Source organism: Poecilia mexicana, unplaced genomic scaffold (assembly GCF_051168715.1).
Source record: "Poecilia mexicana isolate PSO_F unplaced genomic scaffold, ASM5116871v1 scaffold_5, whole genome shotgun sequence".
NCBI lineage: Eukaryota > Metazoa > Chordata > Actinopteri > Cyprinodontiformes > Poeciliidae > Poecilia > Poecilia mexicana.
In genome coordinates this window covers 14,564,330-14,584,136 of record NW_028263374.1, presented here as the reverse complement: position 1 = coordinate 14,584,136, position 19,807 = coordinate 14,564,330, and the positions used below count along the sequence as shown (strand labels likewise).

General features: G+C 41.4%; 2 protein-coding genes across 3 annotated transcripts; one reads left to right on the top strand and one right to left on the bottom strand.

Annotated features, from left to right (window-relative positions):
- Positions 1 to 930: 930 nt before the first annotated feature.
- On the bottom strand, positions 931 to 17,360 carry fancd2 (FA complementation group D2). 2 transcript variants are annotated; one of them, XM_088005587.1, is made up of 44 exons: positions 16,745 to 17,360; positions 15,247 to 15,307; positions 14,321 to 14,455; positions 14,167 to 14,234; positions 13,983 to 14,089; positions 13,803 to 13,863; positions 13,588 to 13,640; positions 13,419 to 13,497; positions 13,184 to 13,308; positions 13,022 to 13,109; positions 12,447 to 12,551; positions 12,263 to 12,363; positions 12,052 to 12,166; positions 11,439 to 11,474; positions 11,027 to 11,173; positions 10,801 to 10,935; positions 10,173 to 10,304; positions 9,602 to 9,709; positions 9,394 to 9,503; positions 9,231 to 9,285; positions 8,971 to 9,090; positions 8,772 to 8,845; positions 8,295 to 8,447; positions 8,117 to 8,217; positions 7,903 to 8,018; positions 7,720 to 7,828; positions 7,531 to 7,623; positions 7,326 to 7,420; positions 7,085 to 7,240; positions 6,883 to 6,999; positions 6,501 to 6,629; positions 6,294 to 6,412; positions 6,081 to 6,191; positions 5,817 to 5,947; positions 5,629 to 5,728; positions 5,047 to 5,169; positions 4,797 to 4,890; positions 4,619 to 4,690; positions 4,106 to 4,144; positions 3,935 to 4,009; positions 3,615 to 3,689; positions 3,002 to 3,148; positions 2,809 to 2,922; positions 931 to 2,045 (listed from the first exon to the last, which is right to left on the bottom strand). In XM_088005587.1, exons 1-44 carry the CDS (start codon positions 16,919 to 16,921, stop codon positions 2,022 to 2,024), a joined length of 4,485 nt encoding a protein of 1,494 aa, XP_087861713.1. In that variant the 5' UTR covers positions 16,922 to 17,360; the 3' UTR covers positions 931 to 2,021. The 2 variants fall into 2 exon arrangements, with proteins under 2 accessions (XP_087861713.1, XP_087861714.1); XM_088005588.1 differs by having other exon boundaries at positions 6,883 to 6,993.
- Positions 17,361 to 17,489: 129 nt separating this feature from the next.
- gpx1b (glutathione peroxidase 1b) lies at positions 17,490 to 18,978 on the top strand. Its single transcript, XM_014988310.2, has 2 exons — positions 17,490 to 17,792; positions 18,319 to 18,978. The coding sequence occupies exons 1-2, from the start codon at positions 17,577 to 17,579 to the stop codon at positions 18,667 to 18,669; spliced, it is 567 nt and encodes a 188-aa protein (XP_014843796.1). The 5' UTR covers positions 17,490 to 17,576; the 3' UTR covers positions 18,670 to 18,978.
- The last annotated feature ends 829 nt before the right edge of the window (positions 18,979 to 19,807 follow it).

Sequence of the window (19,807 nt, the reverse complement as noted above, 5' to 3'; positions counted from 1 at the left end):
CCCATCCAGGCGGTCATTAGGGAACGAGCTGTGAAAAGCGACAGAATTTAGTTTTATTTTTTTTACCTCTTTACTACGAAGGATTTGTCAAATATTTATGTGACATTTTGACTAAAAATGTAAATAATAATAAAAGTAATTAAAAAAATGTTTTCGGTATACATATATTTGGATAGTTATAAGATTATTACAATGTGATTTATTAAATACAGAATTAAGTTAAATGTATAATGAAATTGAAAATGATTTAATATTTTATTTATCCCAAAGGGAAATGAAATGCTGCAACTCATATCCAAGTACCTTCAAAGAGTCGTTGTGGATGGTGATGCTGTGGGGCAGGAAGGAGCTCCGGTAGCAGTCAGTCTTCCAACCAATCTGAATAGGCCTCTTACTGAAGACAGTCTCATAACTGCCATGACATTCCTGGGCAGCAGAGACTGTATCCCACAGTAGCATATTCTGGATGAAACCATCATGTGTTTTCCGGTATTGTACAAAATTCCATCCAGATGCACAACATTCAGATCTAGCAAATTAATACTTTTTATTATTTTTCCAAATTAGACATATTCATTTCTGTGTTTATTATTTTCTATTTGTGTGCTACAGTTGACCATAAAACAACTGAACCTGTCAGTGTGTTTCGTCAAATGGATACCAAAATTTTATAGGTTTACTTGCACAGGAGTTTAACTGAGGACCAGTCACCTTGTTGCACTTCTGACTGATCAGATCACACAGGATTGACTTCTGATTTTACTTAGAGATCTAATGGGATGAATACTAATGAATACAAATGACCACCTCACTATCGAGAATTGCCTCTCCTGATCAATAAAACAAAGCCATGATGTGGCTGCAACACATAAATTAGGTAGATCTGCTTACAACATATAATTAAGTAGCAATAAATAACTTGATCAGAAATTTGAAGTTATGACACCATTTTTATTTAAATTATCACATACTATAAAATTTAACATCATGGCAAATGTTCTATCGCACTTTGGATCCAAATACTACATTAGTATTATTACATGCTTTTGCAATAAAATCTGGAAATATTTGACACCATTGTGCTGAAAGGTGTCTGTACCGCTTTATTTTCTGTTTTTCATATATTTATACCTTAAATCTCTTCATTGAGACCAAAGCGGAACCAAAATAAAGCTCCTTGTTTGCGTGGCGAAAAACCTGGTGAGTAAAGCTGATTATGATTCTGATTAAAGACATTTTGGACCCGAGTTTAAAGTACTTCCTCTTTCAAGAGTCAGCAATCCACCTCTACTTGTGTTTGATTTTCCAGTTCAAGGGGTGAACAATTTAAAAGTCCAAAACAACTTGGAGCAGCATGTTAATACCGTTATGAAGCCGTTCTTTTCTTCAGGCTCCAAGTAGGTCGCCTCCAATTGTGCCGACTACTTAACTCGTTCAGAATCGTTAATACCTGTCGTTTTCATTTTCTCACTTGATTAAAAGTCTTAACACGGATAACACGTGTCTTTTTGCGAGGCAGTGCGCTGCTTTCGCTCTTCTGGGGAGCGTTAGGCACCGAGTGCGACAAGCTGAGTTTTTGTGTAAAAGTAAATAAAACCTTTTTACTCGCAAAGACAACTCTGGACGTCATCCGTGCCTGATCCCGGCAACACAGACGTATTTACGTTAAACATTTGAAACAAACAATTTAAGCAGAATTATTGTGATCAAAGCAATCTATTATTTATTGGCTGACAAATAAAAGATTTTATTCAGAACACACAGTAACAGTAGTCCTTTAATAGGCATGTTAAGATGCAAAAATTCATCCCATGAATCCTTTAAAGTGACCGGCATTTTGTATTTTATTGCCTAAATGTAAACAAACCGTGATTAAATATTGGCCAATTAGCATTAAACACAGAAAAAAAAGATTAATCTGAACATTTAATTTTTTTTAAATGAAATAAAACAAAAGTTTACATATTTAAGTTTTAATCGGAATCGTCTGTACTGCCCTCCTTTCTGCTGATCCTACTGGTTTAGTCAGAATCACCGTCCTGAACCTGCAGAGATAAAAACATGATATTTGTTTAAAATGCATAACTTACTTCAGGACAAACTTTCAAGTAGAGCAACGGTTCTGCAGAGCGAATCTGGACTTCTGTGAAAACTATTAGCCTTCAAAAGTCAACTCCAGAAGTTTTCATGTAGAGGTTGCTGCCCTCTGGAGCCTCAGCTGTCTGTCAGCAGGACTCATTTAAACTTCTGCACATATTTTGATGTCTCAAAAGAATATTACGAAAGCCCAAACCTTGTTCATTTTAAAGTGAACAAACTTATCCCAGACACAGCTTAAGAAAACAGTTCCTCGTTACAGTTATGTTTAAGAGATTTTCAGTTCTCATCATGTGTTGCAGAATGCCCTCATGGCTGCAGCTCCACTCAGTTAAACTGTGACCATTTCTCAATTGGTTCAAAAAGTAAAAACCACCATTATTGACTTCTGACTCTGATTACGCCCATTTTAAATATGAGTCTATCTGGTTTGTTGTATTTAGTGCGTGTAATATAGATCCTTAGTTGTTACTATGGTGTTTTACATTCAATACATGATTATTTTGTTGACCATTTCCTGATATTTCTTTTAATAAGCTTCATTTCAAATGCCCTGCTTCTACAGACCCACATTTCCATGTTTTACCATCATTTTTGTTTGAATTTAAATGCAAAAGTTTACAGTGCATTTATGGGAAATATCACTGCCGTCCTCAGGCTTTACGGATGGATGACAGTTAGTCTGAATCCATTTCTTTAACAGGCAAGTACCTCATCATCTGACTGTTCCTGTGCTGGCGGTAATTCCTGATTCCCCTCCTCCTCTTCGTCGTCGTCATCATCGTCATCACTCCCTTGTGATCTCTGAGAAAGTATCTCTTCACCCTGCAAGGTGCATCACATGATTCTTTTGGAGTTCGCGAATCAAAAGCCGCCGTCGGATAAAAGTTAAACCAGGCGTGACCTTCAGGTTCCTGTTCTTCAGGTTTCCCATCCAGAAGGCCTCCTGGCAGTTGTTGAGTGTCAGCATGGCCTTCACTCTGTACACAAACAGCTCCAGGCTCTTCTTCACTGCTGGCACGTGGTTAGTTAGGCTGGTGTCCTGGTGAATCTGAGAAAGAGAAACATTCAGATACCGTGAGGATAGGAATTTTACATGCACTCCACATGGACACGAATGTCAGTAACTCTGGGCTCGTCATTTATTTTAACTACTCTTTTTTCCCCCCCTCTTTCTCACAGCATCAAATGTATACATGTATCCCAACTAGTATTTCACAAATTATCCTGAACAAGCAAAACAACAACAAGAACAACAAAAATAATTTAGTAAAGCAATCATTTCAAAACAAAGTAATTTATTAAAAATAAGTCCGTTTCTGATAATGATTTCCAGGATGAGTGTTTGTAGATTGTCTAAACGACCCTGAAAGGCCAACTGTTGTTATTATACGGTTATTATGGGAGCTCTTCTTGAAGTATTCGTGAGGTTTTCTGCCGCCAGTTTTGCAACACGTTGCATCACGGGATGAAAATGAATTCACAGAACGAGTAAGAAGAGATAAAGCTGTTGCTACCTTGGAATGTCCACACATGTGGTGGAGCTGCCGAGTGCTAAGCTGGAAGGTCTTCAGCAGACTCTGGACATCCTCCTTTAAAATGCAATTTATGCACACAGTGTTTATATGCAGAGTTTATACACAAAAAACTGTATTTTTCAGCTTTTGTAAAGCACTGGCTGTAAATCTACTTGAGATGATCAAGAACAACCTGAAAATTTTTTTGACACATTTCTTGATACTTACAATATGCCTTTTAAACACTATGCGATCAAAATGCAATGACCAAACGCACTAAGCACAACTGATATTTCCTGCGAGGTCTGCTTTTTAGTTACCTTGTGCCTCTTGAAACTGTAGTCTAGCAGCGGCATTCCCAACTTCAGAAAAGACTCCAGAAAAAGTCGTCCATACTGGCAAAAGCAAATCGTGTTTTTTGGCTAACAAAGTAACAGCAGCAGAGGAAACTAAATACAATAACCTCCAGAAAGCAAAGAAAGCCAACTCACCTTTAAGGACACATTCAGTACTGGCCTGGAATCAAACACCTACAAGGTGATCAAAGGACAAAAACTTTTATATCTGTTTTTGTTTTATATCTAATTGTTCTCCATATTAATGTATGAGAACAATTAGAAAGAATTAGATTTCACTTGGAAGAGTCAATTCATATTTGGACATTAAAATATGGAAGCGTGACAATTTGAGTGAATAGTCTGTCACCATAAATTATGTTAATAGAAGTTTTATTATTAGTGACTATTTTTTTTCTTTCAGAGTGGAATAATTAAACATCATGTAGCTGCAATAATCTTTAAAAATAAGAGCTGCCAATTTAGCAAACTTACTAAGGTACATATTATTATGTATAACTTAGAATCTGTATATGTATTGAATAAAGTTTTGTTAGAATCAAACCTTTAATTCATTTAAACAAAATGCCTCGAAAGAGTTCATGTGAACACTCGAGTGAAGACGTGGAGGTTTTACTGCTTTACGAAGGCATGAACAGATGAATTTACCTTCACCAGGTTGACTAGGATGTGAAAGTCTCTGACGGCCAGGTTCCACGTCAGCAGCTTCTCGCTTTGAGCCTAAAAGATTCACACAGATGCTCTCCGTCTTACTCTTCAAATCACAGGAACGACTGATGGACGTCACAAACAGGAGCGCAGGCAGCGCTGCGCCCAGGAGTCTGACCTCAGAGCTGTCGCTCGTTTTACCAGCGGGAATCCTCCTGGCAGCTTTCTCCAGCTCGGCCATCAAAACCTTGTAGAAAACCAGGAACGTTTGTCTGCAGAATACAAAAAATATATATATAGTCACTGTACGTTTTTTGCAAATATCAGCAAATAAACTGACTGCAGTTTTATGGGCCTGGTGCTCTCAGGTGCTGCTGTAACTTACAGGAGCAGAGAAGATAACAAATGAGAAATGAGAAGTAGTTTACCTGTTCAGAGTGGGCCAGGAAGCAGAGCTTTCATCTTTGGACGCGTTGATCAGCTCGGTGATTCCTTCTCCGGCTATTTCCTCCACCGCCTTCAAAACGTCGTCGACGTGCTCGAGGTAGATGCTGAAGAGAGTGAGGAAATACACAATCCGTTGAAGAGAGGTCAGAAAATACATATGAAAAAAAAAAATAGGAGTGCGTTCAGAAAGGATGTAATCGTTTTTTTGTAACTATCTTGTGTGAGCTATTAGTTTTAGTTCTGTGTGGGATTCACAAAGCAGGTCGCACTAAATACATGCAGACAAAAAAAAAATGTCTGAGAGAAAATTAGACTTTCTTTTTTTATAAGATTATCATTTACCTCTTTCCAGTTACAAACACTGAAGACGCAGTGACAACATCACAGAAACTAATTTATTCTGTGCTCAATATGTTGTGTGCCTTTAAGATGATTTCCATGGAAATTTGATACAAGGCAAAAAAACAAAACAAAACAAAAAAAAACAGGATAGGTAACTACGTGCAGCTATCCTTTCTGGTGAGCCTCCGCGTTGAGCATTTTTGTGTGCGATGCAGACCTACCTCAGGAGCGTGTGAAGTGCCTCGTTGAATTTGCTGCCTCGCTCTTTCTCTCCGCTAGCCGTCACCCAACTTTGGTTCAGGAAGCGGCGCGCCAGGGAAGCTGCGATGCAAAAACGAGACCAGATTCATCACATTTTTTTTTTTCTGGATGGTGGAGTGGAAGATTTATGTCCGGATGTCAGCCTCACCGGTCTGCTCTCTGAAAGCACCGGGGTTTCCTCCCTTCTCTGACACAGTTGACAGGAGCTGGGAGAGACACAGGGCTGTGCTCAGGCTCGGCATGGTGCTGCGGAAGTTCAGCAGGTACTCGAAACTGTGCCTAGAAGAGCAGGGATGAATATTAGGCATCGCGACACAGGGGTGCAAGTAAAACAAGGATCTTAAATCCTAAATGAAAACCAGTCAAAGTGCAGAATCTGGTCTGTCATCTGGTTTAGAAAGTCGGAACCCACTTGACGAGCTGCTCCAGGGTCAGTTCAGGACCCCCTTCTTTAAGTCGTCCAGCCAAAACCCCCAGAGCTTTCTTCAGCAAGCTCCGCTGACCCGGCTGGCTGAATCCAGACCTGACGGATCCCAATTATAGAACAGCTCAGCAAACCAAGAAAAGGCCGACACGGTGCGCCGCACTTCCAAGCCCCTGGGTTTAGGACCCAACGTTCACTTACCAACTCAAGGTGGTGTTTATGACCTGCAGGAGCAGCTGGTAACCTGATGACATCACCTGGTGCTCCTCCACATCCGTAGATGGTCCGTCCACAACGCCGTTGTTCTCAGACAGCAGAGTCTGTAAATGCACAAATGCATTCAGTAAGGGTTTTTTTTTATTCATTTAAAGAGACGACAGGAGACATGAGAATTAAGGGATTCTGTACCTGAAAATGATTATGGCAGTTTTCCAGATGTGAGCAGAGGGCGGGCAACAGCTGGACACAGTAGGACGCGATGTCTTTTGTACTCCTCTGTTGCAGATGTGAGAATCCCACGGTTTTATCCGCCCTCATCTACGAAAATAAAATGTCTCTGTTGATGCAGCTTTATAGATTTGCACCTTGATCAATGTTTCTTCTAAAACGTTGGAGAACTGGAGACTGAATCCCTCTTAGCCCTCCTAGGCACATAGTTTTCGGGTTTTTTTTTTTTTTTTTACTTTCTGCAACTACTTTTGGCCAGAAAACATCCTCCCTTTTGTTAACCTTTAAATAGTTTGTGAACATGCAGCTGTCCTCTTTGCTATCGTGTCGTATTAGTCTGTACCTTGAGGAACGGAGCTCTCTTTGCTGGAGCGGCAGTGAGACTGAACTCCAGCTTGTGCTGCATATCCTCCAGCAGGAAGACCAGCTCAGTGGGGCCCAACACGACCTCCTCCTGAACCTCGGTCATTTAAATAATGTACCGGGTGTTTAGGATAAATGCAATTAAGCCAAAGCAGGATGACATCAATTATTCACAGCCTCACCTTAGTGTGGAGCTCCGAGTCCAGCAGCGAGCGTGACAGCAAACCACACTGCAGCACACTGAGCACCTCCATGTCCAGCTCTCTGAAGAACGGCCTGTACGCCGTCAAACTGACGCCGAGCCGGTTCTCTTTTTCCTTCTCCTTTTCCGGCTGCTCCTGCAGAACATTTATAATTTTTTTTTTACGTCCGCATGTTTATATTTGCTTTAAACAGAATTATATATTCATCTAAAGCCGCCACCTGCTGAGTTTCGTCTGCTTCGGTCGCCTCCTCAGGCTGAGAGGCGCCTTCTGGGGCATTCTTACCAGGAGCCTTTCGCTTTTTCCCCGTTCCATCTGAGCAGCACAGGACAGTTAAACAAATACAAGTGTGTGTGTGCGTGTGTGCGTGTGAGTGTGTGTGTGTGTGTGTGTGTGTGTGGGGGGGGGGGGGGGGATTTAACTACCTTTCTTTGCCTTGTTCACAGGAACACCAAAACTGATCCCATCTGTAGTTTCTCCATCAAAGTTTGAAACAGGTGGCATGTAACCAGGAGTTCCTGAAAGCAGGAGGAAAAAACTAAGACTAATTGGGTATGGGGAGGGGGGGGAAGGGGTTTATAAATCAGTTATTGGAGAAACAAACAAAAAAACACCTGCGAGAGCCCTCTCCAACAGCGCCTGCAGAACAGTGATGTTCTGCAGGCGAGTCATCACCTTCATCTTCATCTCCGTCTCTTTCTGTGTGCAGAACGCGTTCACGACCTGTGAAGACAAACTTCAGTCACATTGGCATCTTTATAAACGCTCGTCCTTTTTTGTTTTCGAGCTGCAGTTACCTCTCTGAACCAGTTGATGGTGTGAAAGAGCAAAGAACAGAGGAACTCCCTCTCAGCTTTTGACAGGCTGTCAACTTTGTCTACTACGTCCATGTTTGTCAGGATCAGAGGACATCCTGGGATGTGGAAAATGTAAACGTGCAGAAAAAAAAATGCTTTAAAACTGAGGAAGATTTAAAAAAAAGAAGAAAAAAAAGAAAAACTTGTTTCTCACCCACGAGGGCGTCGATCTCTTCTAGATCTCCCTGATGCCGTTTCTCTTCACAAAGCCTCAATAGGCGGAAAAAGGGAGATAAGCAGAGAGGGGACACCCGCCTGTAAAAAAAACGCAGAACATTAGCAGTCATGGTCACAACCTACATATAAACATCCCGTTTCACAAAGTCACCGACTTTTCTTGCTTCTGTTTCCCAATTTGAGATCGCTGCTGCTCTCCTTTATGTTGGGTTTCTTTGGCCAGCAGAGGCAACAGGTTGATGGCGATGCCTCCCTGACTCTCATCCTCCTCGAGGTTGTACATGACACAGGCCGGAAAGATGAAGGATCTGGAACGAAGAACAGAACGTGAGCTGAACGGGTGAAAGAAAGAAACTATGAATGAATGAACAAATAACTCCACGGAATAAGTTGTGGGACATTAGAATGTTTGGAAATAAAAATATTTTTCCATACGGTATTTTCTTTCACCATGCCTATCCTAACCCAGAAAACTCACATTTTATACTAGAGGGTGAAGTTACAGCTCTGCAAAAATTACTTTAATCAAAATATCCATATTTATCCATTGAAACTGTGCAAATTATGTAAATAATTTACAATTAAAATTATTATTATTATTATTATTTTTATTTTTTATTTTGAGCACCAACCCTGTTATATCTGGTCCAAGGTCCACTACAAAGTCATCCTGGAAGTCATCCAGGACACTCATCCCAATCATTTCCTGTCAAAACATTGCAAACAATGAACGTGAAATACTTGTTTGTGAGATTGCTTAATCTTAATCTGAATTTCTTCATCTTAAAAATTGTTGAAAATATAACAAAACATGAAATTCCTGAGACGTACCTCCACCTGCGGGTCCAGCGCAGAACTCCAGATCAGGTTGGCCAGTTCATCGTAGTACAGAGCCGCTGCCTCGGGAGAGCTTTCGCTGCTCGACTTCACCAGCTCCAGCAGAGCCGTCACCTGCAAGAGAGACAAAAGACATGTCAAAATGAGAATCATTACATAACTGTATGTACAATGAACTCAGACCGTATCAAAAAGCCGTTTGTTCAGACACACTTACGGTTTAGTCAGCGTTTAGAGGAATGCTGCTGCCTTACCTGTCTTAACGTTTCCTGGGACAGAGAGCTGCTCTGTGATTCCTTTCCTTTAGGCCTGAAATGGAGGAGTGGATAGAGAGCAACGTAGAACATGTGAGACAAGAATGACAAAGACACGAATCAGACGAAAGAACCAAACTGAAAAGTTTACATGAAGCATCACCTCAAGGCTCCCATGCTGCCGACAATCATCACAGCGCCAATGATGCCTATGCGCTTGTACTTTGGCACGGTGCTGGAGAGCTGCTTACGGATCACTATGTGCATGTCGTCCTGCAGGAAGAGAACGAACCGATTGGTGGGGGGAAAAAAAAGAAAAAAAAGGTAGATGCAGATACGCTCTGATATGTAAGCGCGCGTGAATAAGCGACCTGTATGTGAGATCCTTGCTGCTGCTGCCCAAATGCCAGTCTGCTCAGAAGGTGGAAGAGTCTTCTGATCTGCTGTGCTGTGAGATTGTCCATGTAGTCCAAGATCCCCTGAGTCAAACACACTGACCGGTTCAAATCCAACCCGAACACAAGAGCGACTTTTAAATTGTCAAGTAGGGAAGTGTTTATTTCCATGACATCTGTCATGTTCATGCAGCACATTTTTCGCAAAAGCCACAAAAAAAAAATCTAGTTTTTCCAACTAAACGGAAATAAAAAAAATCAACAGCGTCCATTCAATATAGAACCAATTGTAATAACATAAAATGTAGACTAAATTTGCAAGGTGTTAAAGCCACTACATTGGACGATGTTAAAAGTTAAATTAAAGAAAAGAAAAAGAAAAAAAAGCTCATTGAGCTACTCTCCCTAATTTTAGTTTGCAGAGGGTTTTGTCATTTGGGGCGTATTTTCCAAACACTTAATATTTTGTTCCTTTTTTTATATATATACATAGCTATAGTGAAAGAACAATTAGATTTTTTTTCCCACATGGGGCAGATTCATGTACCTTCACAAAAACAGCATAGAGAGCCATTTCTGAGGGTTTTTCCACAACGAGACTGCAGAGCAGCTCCAGGGCCACGTCCACCTCCCCGCTGACACCGCTGCACACGTGGGTCACAAGAGAGCCAACAACCTCCTGTAAAAACAACACCAGGCAGATTTAAATCACTCTGAGTTACTTCCAGGTTCCTCAGTCATTTGTGACCAAATTTAATATTGACTTGTTGAATTTGACCCCTTCCTGTCTTCACATCTCCCTTCCGAACAACCGTTTTCAAAACTGTTTATAATTTACCTTTGTCACATATATTTTAATAAATTACAATGACGATAAATGGGTTCAAATCCCACATGTGATTTTTTTTTTTTTTTTTTTACTTTATACTATTTGTTAAAAACAGAAGAATTATTAGAATACTAGGATGCCTTCAAACCATAAAAACTGTAAATGTCCTCCTTCTACCAGATAATGCGTCTTGGACTCATTAAGCCACATTTTCTTACACTACACTACGAGTCGTGTGTATAACCCTACTTATTTCTGTCTGCTACCAAAGCTGGTACAAAACAAAAATTGCCCCTCTGAGGCTTTGAGATCTAAAACGCAGACATGCACTGATTAACACCCCCACCTGCTGGCAGTAAGAGTCAAACGCAGTGAAAGAGTGGCTGTACATTTGCCCACCAAAAGGCACCACGCAGGGGTCAGGGGAGCGCACCAAACTCTGAGCGAGAGCCAGGATGGAGGGGAAGTACCCCCGCATGACCTGCAAATGCAACAATTACAAGAGTAAAACTACTGCTGGGCGGTACTGCTGCTGTGCAGAGGGCTTGCGTGTGTTTTCCAGACTGAGCCACCTGAGAGTAGTCCCTGAAGGTTTTCTGCAGCAGAGCCTCCCGCATGAGTCCGGTCCTCACTTTGAGCTTCAGAACTCTCTCGGCGCCCCGGCGGCTCTGGTTGGCGTTGGTGCAGTGCAGGATGAAGAGCACCAGCAGATCTAAAACCTGACACGATGACACGGAGATCACCGATATACAAATACAAACTCGACATGCAGCATTAAGCATCACAGCGACAGGTGCAGATTTGAACAACGTCTCGTGCCGACAGACGTCAGTGACAAGATGAACGGTCCTTGTCAGGAAGGAAAAAGTAAATGATAGACAAAATTAGGCCAACCAAGCAACTTAAAATAGGCAACAAGATGTTTACAAGCGGTAAAAAACATGCGAGGGTTTCCCAGCTGAGAACAGACTCCACTCCACTCACCTTGTGGTCTTCAACATCATCCACAGACTCGATCGCCTGGAGAAGAAACCAAAAAGTTAAGTCAACAGCAACGAAGATTAAGAAAGGCAGCTGTTTTTAACCTAGGCAAAAACAAAAATAGAAAATAGAATAACTTAAAAATCTTACAACCCCATTAATAAAGCGCTCACATTTTAATATATTCACTTTTCCCTAACATTGTTTTTGCTTTTCTGCCATTTGTGCATTTCATCATCCATCCATATCTCATTATCCCCAAAGGACCCCCCCGCAGGCTGCTGCAAATCTCCAGCGGTCACTGGTGGAGAGGCAGGGTCCACCAAGGACAGGTCGCCAGTCCGTCACAGGGCAACACAGAGACACACAGGATAAACAGCCACGCATACACACACTCGCTCATTTTTGGAAATATAACCTAATAATGCATATTTTGAGCCAGTAGGGGGAAGTCAAGAGCACCTGCAGAGAACTGCTGGGAACATGCAGAAAGACCTCAGCCTGAAATATTGAACCCAGGACCAACAAATGCTAAACCCCTCACCACAATGTAGTCTTCTTTAGGAAAAAAAAAAAAGGTTTAGAAAATTGTTTTCCTGGCAGATTATTTACTAACCTTGAGCCAAGCCTCAGAAATAGTTTTCTGGAACCGGACCGCCGACTTGATGCAGTCAAGTACCAACGTAACGCTGTCCTGACTGCTGCCAGAAGCGGTGGCTGTAGAAGCAGATCTAAAGCAAAACACATAATCAGGAACTTCCTGAGCCGGGTCGAAGCAAACATTTTGATATCGAGCTGCAGCAGAGCTGAACCCAGGTGCTTCTCACCCTGCCGATGATTTGCTTTTCATGCGGATCTGTGAGGCCTGCAGCACCGGAGGAAGAACGCACTGCTCCAGCTCCAGCTTCTGACGCAGATTACTCACCACCTGAAGACAGACAAACACATGTCTTCATAACAATTACCACCAAAGAAAGAGTGAAACGATATGGACGTGACTTGATGTCTGACTTCATGTGCGTTCGAGGCCGAGACAGAGTGCAGGATGAACTTCACCACAACGGGCAGGTCTTCCAGCTGGACAGCGGCGAGCGTGGCCATAACCGCCTCTCGGACCTGAGAAGAGAACTGTAACCAGTCAGGGTGCAGTGGTGTGTGTGTGTGTGTGCGTGCGCGGAGAAGATTAAAACAAAGGATATAGTTGCTTCATTTACTATTGGATTCAAACCTGCTGACTTTGATTTTAAAAAAACCCTGCAGCACATCTTTTCCCTGTCACAGTCCTTAGAAAATAAAATGATGGATTTAACATGCAATAACTGACAGAAAGATAAAGATCAGTATCAGCTAGAAAAGGCCTAATCAGTGCATCTCTAATTCTTAGGAGTTGCCAATATAATTGTGCATTAGGAACAAATATTCAATAAAGCGCTTCAATACCCCTCTTAAGAAATGTACCTCAAATAAAAGTTAATAATTCAGTGTAAAATGATGTCGCTACAGGAATTTACTTTAAAATTCCTGTAGCGAATGTAAAATAATCCCATCTTTACTTGGGGCGTCAACGACATTATCAGGCTCTGTACCTCCGTCAGTAATGACGACGAGAGGTTGAGACTGGAGAGGGCGTCCAGGATGGGAACCGTCAGTTGAGTGTTCTCCTGGAGCAAAGCACTGCAAAGAAAAGAGATGAAAGCCTCCAAACCGACAGCAATAATAACAAAACTCCAGTGTCATCCAGTCCCTACTTGAGCTCCCTGGCTATGTCATTGTGCTGAGAGTCTTCCAGTATCTCAGGTAAGCTGGTGATGATGTCACGCTGCACCTCAACCGGCGCTACTGACACCAGCTCCATCAGCTTCGCAGCAAGTTCCTACAACGCAGGAGAAATAAATACATCACCACCTCCTTAAAACACACGACTGCAAACAGAACAAGTCAGCTTAAAACTTCAATAAGTCGAATAGATGATAAATATATCACCTTTGTGTCCACGACTCTGTCCAGCCATTTCAGCTGGTTAATAATCATGCGAGGAATATTGAGTCCTCCGTCCACGATGCTGTGATTTACAAAGCAAATCCAAACGGGTCGTGAAAAAGACTGCGAGAAATAGATGAAGCGTTTTCAAATGGACATGTGAAATACTGACCCATCGAACATAAACTCAGGGAGTTTCTCAAGTAAGGTGCTGATTATCAAAGTCTGCAAGAAAATGCGCAAGTCATTAGAAATTCAGGGAAACAAATCTCAGAGAAAGGAGTGTTTTTTTTTTTCCTAACAGTGTGACATCCTCATGTCACACAAATATTGTTTTGTTTTGTTTTTCCGCTGTGTAGTTAAAGGCAAAACACAAATAAATCAAACCTGCAGCATTTCGATCCCCAATAACATTCTGATGAGGCTTTCCTGGAATGAGCTGACAGATCTGCAGCAAAGACAAATGCTTGGTGGCATGTTGCACAATTCAAACATAAGCATAAACGTAGAGCACAGAAAGCTGCTGAGTGGACTGTTCGCTTCCCAGAAGGTTTGCATGTCCATTACCTCACGTCTCCTTCAGATGGCTGTGGGACACATGGAAGAAGGCAGTTCCTGAACCTGTCCGGGTTCTCAACGTAAGCCTCCAAATCCGTTATAAACTCCTTCAGGATCTAAATGCATAATGATGTGAGCGAATGTGAGCAGCAGTAGCAAATGAGGAAAAGTTATGTGCTGGTATTTTACTCACATCAGGGTATCTGGGGCTTTTCTGCAGCTGCTGCTGTATTCGCTTCTGGAAAACCACCTGGTCAACAGCTAAAAAAAAAAAACCAGAACATTTAAGCAAACATGATACTTCGTTAAGTTAATTGAAATGTTTTTACACTAGTGTGTGCGTTTACCGATCTCATGCGAAGCGCCATTATGTTTCAAGCTGACGCCGGCTTTTTTTACAAAAGTGACAAAAACAGTTTCGCTTGTTTCCTCTGAGGCAGCCTCTTTAGGCTGCCGACTGCTGTTGCGACTCTTCTTTGCCTCTGTAGACAAAAAAAAAACACAATATTACATAAAATAACACTGTTAACCAGATATTAAAATATGAAAACTACAGAAGACACAAACTGTATGAAAAATAAGTCAGTAACAACACACCTTCTATTACCCTTTCAAACTAAAAATGTGTATCTCGTTATTATCACTTTCTTCACCCAGAGTTTTCTCTAAAGGACTGAGAACTTAATTTATTATCATTTAAATATTAATAAACATACTGTGCTGTACTTATTTACCATTTCCCCCGATGTAAATGGTAGGAACCATGGGTTCTGCTCCATACTAGCTTGCTATAGTTTCAAATAATTGAAAGATTTTAATTATTGCTATGACAATAGCGATTTAAGAGTAGGTGAGTGAATATTTTCATACAGGTATTTTCTGTTTTAAATCAGCAGCATGGTTTCTTGTCTTTCGGATTTCGAAGAGTGGCTAAGCAAAGTAGGAAAACAGTCATATATGACCAATACGAGGCACAGTGATGAGCTAAACAAAATATATACACAAAAGGCTTTTGTTGGATTTTTATAAGAATTGTTTGAGTATCTATAACTGTCACACTTATGGGTTGTTGTTGTGGGGGTTAATCAAAAATATTTATTGAAGTGGGATTTCTTTTACCGTCACGGAATAAATGGACCTAAAGGTTAGATCGTTTCCAAATATTTCCAGTGTGAGTTAATGCCGCTGAAAGGACACACCTGATAATTCAGACATAAACTTGAGAAAGCTAGCGTCTGTATACAGATAACTGTGGATTTACATCAAAACTTACTTGGGGCGGCAGTTGTTCCCGCTACTTTTTCCACAGAGGAGCGTCGCTTTTTGCGCATCATCTGTTATATTATAAAAGGAAAAAAGTGTTAAAAGCAGTTGAAGCATCTTTGGTAAATCAAAAACATGACAGCTAACACCGCAACGTACGTTCAATACTTTGGACTTTGTCCCCAATCGCCATACAAACTTAACGTTCTAAGTAGTTTATTGTTTTAGCAGACCCTAAAATTTAAACTAAAAATAATGACGAGACATACTTTTCCACAGAACGACGTCAAGAGACAAGGAGCACAATGATGTTGCAAAACAAACTCTCGCGCCAATGTACGGAACACGTCACGACGTCAACCCTGGCTCCTCCTCCTCCTCGTATCGAAAACTGAAAGAGAACGTGCTTCACGCTCCACGAAGAAGCTGCTTAGAAAATTAAACTATGGACGTTGTTGTTACAGTTGGCCCATTTGCGTGAAAACGTTTACAACAACGGTTACGCCGTTTGTAACCTTCCACCAATAGGGCGCGTATTTTATGAAAAACGGTCTAATATCAGGCGGGGTTAGGACTCTTAATTCCCCTAATTTAAGAGGAACGCACTTACACCGGTGTACGCCAGAGTAGTAAACACGCGACCCTCTTAACGTCGAAGAGTACGCTGAGCGGAGCTCTTTACTTTTACTTCGACTCCCCTGTCATTTCTTCGTCAAACTGTTTAAATCATTCCTACCGTCAGTGCGACTCTCACAAACAAAATGTAAGGAAAAAAGAAAAATAAGTGTCGGAATAAATACATCACAAATTAGAAAATCAAAAACAAGAAATATCCCACAATTTTATTTCACAATTATTTTTGTCTTAAATAACAGTAATAATACATGGAAGTATCATTTTGAAGGGGAGCTCAGAAAGCACAAAACACACAAGAGTGATGACCTTTTAAGTAAAATTAGATGATCAAGGACGGATGATTTTTTTTTTTTAAGTATTATTGTTGGCTCAGCTTTTAAGCTTTTCTTAATTTGGAGAAAGGAATGTCTTTTTAAAGAATGATTTATTTATTTCCTTTTTTTTAGTAGAACGGATGAAGTCACATGAGGGTTTACTGAACCACCCCCGACTGACCATCATGTGAGATGTTGCAGTCATGCTGCTTGAGATGCTGCGGATGAAAGGAGATGTAGGGATGGGATGTGGAAGCCAGAAGCCCATAAATACCCTTAATTCTTCTTTATTTGATAATTAAACACAATATTTTATCTCCTTCAGAATTGGATGCGGTCTGGATGAGCTGGAGTGGTCAAAAGTCTCACAGATTCTGCAAGATGTGTTTAAACAGACAGATATAGCCCTGACGGTCTACAACTTGTTGCAAGGTGGAAAAGAATGCCCTCCTGCTGTTTTCCACTAATCAGTTCCAGACACCTTAGCTTCTTTATCGTTAGATAATTCTCCCATCACCCTTATTTTTGACAAAGACTCTGCAGATTTATTTAACGTACCCGTAAGAGGATTTGACTTGCATCCAGTAATGCGGTAACAGACGCCTTATTGGCTCGTTCCATAAGACGGTGATGTCTGATCCGTCTCTTCCTGCTCAATATGCGATCAGAAGCAGAACCAGGAACCGCGTGGATAAGCATTAGAGCCTCTAAAAAAAAAAAGAAAAAAAAAAGCATCAGAGAAATAAATTACTAACGTTTTAAAGACGGTAACGCATAAAACATAATAGATTTTTAAAATACCTGAAATTAATTCGTTAACGATGAAAAGCTTGTTCTGCGCTGTAAAAAATAAAAACAGAGAAACTTTCTTTAAAATAATGGAATAGGGTTCGATCTAAATAAACGCGAGAAAAAATTAAACAAAAACTGACGTTTAATTCCTCTACGTCTTGACCCCTCGATAGGATTGACGCTTGTAAGATGACGGCTCCGTTTTTCGTTTTGTGTAGAATTATCCGGTCTCCGTTGCACTCTCCTTGCAGCTCTAATGACTCGATCCCCCTGTAAATCTGTTAAAATGTTGTAATTAATTTTTTGTTATGCCGCGACGCTCGGGACAACGAGGAGCGTTAAAATACCGACCGTACTGTAACTTTCAGTCTTTCAGTCTTCTTTCTAAACGAAAGCGTCTATCTTGAGTTCGCCAACTGTTGATGGGGGTGAACTATCTTGATTGCATAAACGAAAGCCTACTGACGGTATAGGCGGGTAACTGTCTCGACAAGGGAAAACAGACTCTTTGACAGTTTAAGAACCAGGGAGCGGGCGACGGAAGCGCAGAAAACTGCGCATTTGACTTAGGTTACGTCTTTGGAGGAAAACCTGAATAATGGCATCGAAATTTTACAGCCTGACGGCTAAACTGTTGACAGGAGAAATATTTAACTTCTCCTCGCTTCAGGGAAAAGTCGTCCTTATTGAGAATGTCGCGTCTCTCTGAGGCACGACCGTCAGGGATTACACCCAGATGAACGAGCTCCACGAGAAGTACTCCGGTAAGGGGCTCGTTATCCTGGGAGTGCCCTGCAACCAGTTCGGCCATCAGGTGAGGCAATTTACTCTTACTATGCTGTTCACCCCCCGGGTTTGGGAGGGTTTGTTTCTAAGTTTTTATTTTCCCTAATTTGCATTTCATCATGAAAAAGCTTTTGCCTCAATTGCAATTTAAATTGAAGAGATGAGGATATTAGTTTGTTTGAATTTACGTGGTTAAAAATGGTCGTTTGCACCTGTAGTTTCAATTTTGAGGGATTTTGTTTTTTAGAAGAGGAAATTGTGGTTTATTTAAAGTTCCACCCAACAAACAAATAAATATTCATTATACTACTTCTATTTTTTCGTCTTCTTCGTTTTTTGGTACTTTAATGCATTAAACCACATAGTTTAATGCATTAAACTATGCATTAAACTAGGAACAACTTAGAAGTGGTTCCTAGAAGTTGCAAGTAGTCGTAAAAGATTTCACAGAAAAGAGGAAGTTCAGTTTTCTTTGCTTAATTCTTCCTGATCTCGATAAGAGGCAACATGAGTAAGACCGCTAGTTAAGATCCGTATTAATGATCAACCCGCAGGAGAACTGCAAGAATGAAGAAATCCTCCTGTCCCTGAAGCATGTCCGTCCAGGAAACGGCTTTGAGCCAAAGTTTCAGCTCCTGGAGAAGGTGGACGTCAATGGGAAGGACGCCAACCCCCTGTTTGTGTTCCTGAAAGAAAAGCTCCCATTCCCCAGCGACGAGCCTTCATCCCTGATGACTGACCCCAAGCTGATCATCTGGAGCCCAGTGAGCCGGAACGACGTGGCCTGGAACTTCGAGAAGTTCCTCATTGGGCCAGACGGGGTGCCCTTTAAGCGCTACAGCAGGAGGTTCCTCACCAGCGACATCGAGGAGGACATCAAGAAGCTCCTCAGTCAGGCGACCTAACCACCCAACAGCTCACCCTGGCCCAATTATGTCCAGGAATAAATCAGGTTCCAACTTGTAATTCACCAGGGAGACATCCGTGGGCCTTTTCTATTCCCTCCGTGGTTTCTCCAGATGTTGGCATCACCTGTGCTCTCCTGTGTCTGATAGCTGTGTTGTTTGTTTTTACTACATGAAGACGTCCTCTGAAACCAGGTGTAAGGGGGGTGTCGGATGAAATGTAAAAGATGCAATGTCTACAGCTTCATCGGTTGCATGTAAAGCACGGTTGTGGTGTGATGCGAGGACCAATAAAAGTTTTTATCCAAACTTTGTCTTTTTAATTGTCCCCCAAACCTTCAGCTCTATGCCATCGAAGCATTTATAAGCTTCTATTATCTTCCTTTTATTATTTGAATACTCTTTAGCAAGTAGAGGTAGAGTAAGCTAACTTAAAAACATTTTGCAAAATCACTTATGTACTCCGTGGCCTCTACTTGCAGCCTCACACTCTTGCACGCTGTGGCAGATCATAGTCCATTTTGCCACCAGACAGCAGGAGTGGCTAGTAATTATGTTGCATCACCTGCAACTACAGGTTATGTTGCAACACAGATGTTTTCTGTTGAGCCTCACCCGGTTGCCCATAATCACAGCGGAGATTTAAGTTCAGGGTGTGGGTCAGTTTGCTGTAGTGTTAGATTTGAGATGTTTTTGAAAGCAAGCGTTGTGGAGATTTATAGTGCCTTCCTAAAGTGGAAGGTAAGTGATGCATGAGTTTTTCCAGTTTTACAACTTGAGGTCTTTGGGGTCATGTATCAAACCACATTTGCACATCCAGAGAAAACAGTTTAAGCTCAGTCAAATGACATGGAAAGCATTTTTTATTTCGAGTCTTGCCACAGGTTCTCAGAGTGTTTTTTGTTCTGCGCTTGTCCTGTGTGTCTGCAGCTTCTCCAGTTACTACAGGGTTACTACAGTTAGCCGCATATCTGATTAATGCTCGCCTTGCAAGCACCATCTGCTGAGGTGTGTGGCCACACCTAGGCAGCTTTGCAGACCGGACACAATCTCCAACCTACTCGGTGAAATGTTCAAAGCTCACAGTGCACAGTTCAGTTAAGGGACACTTGGGGAAAAAAATGGTTGCAATAGAATC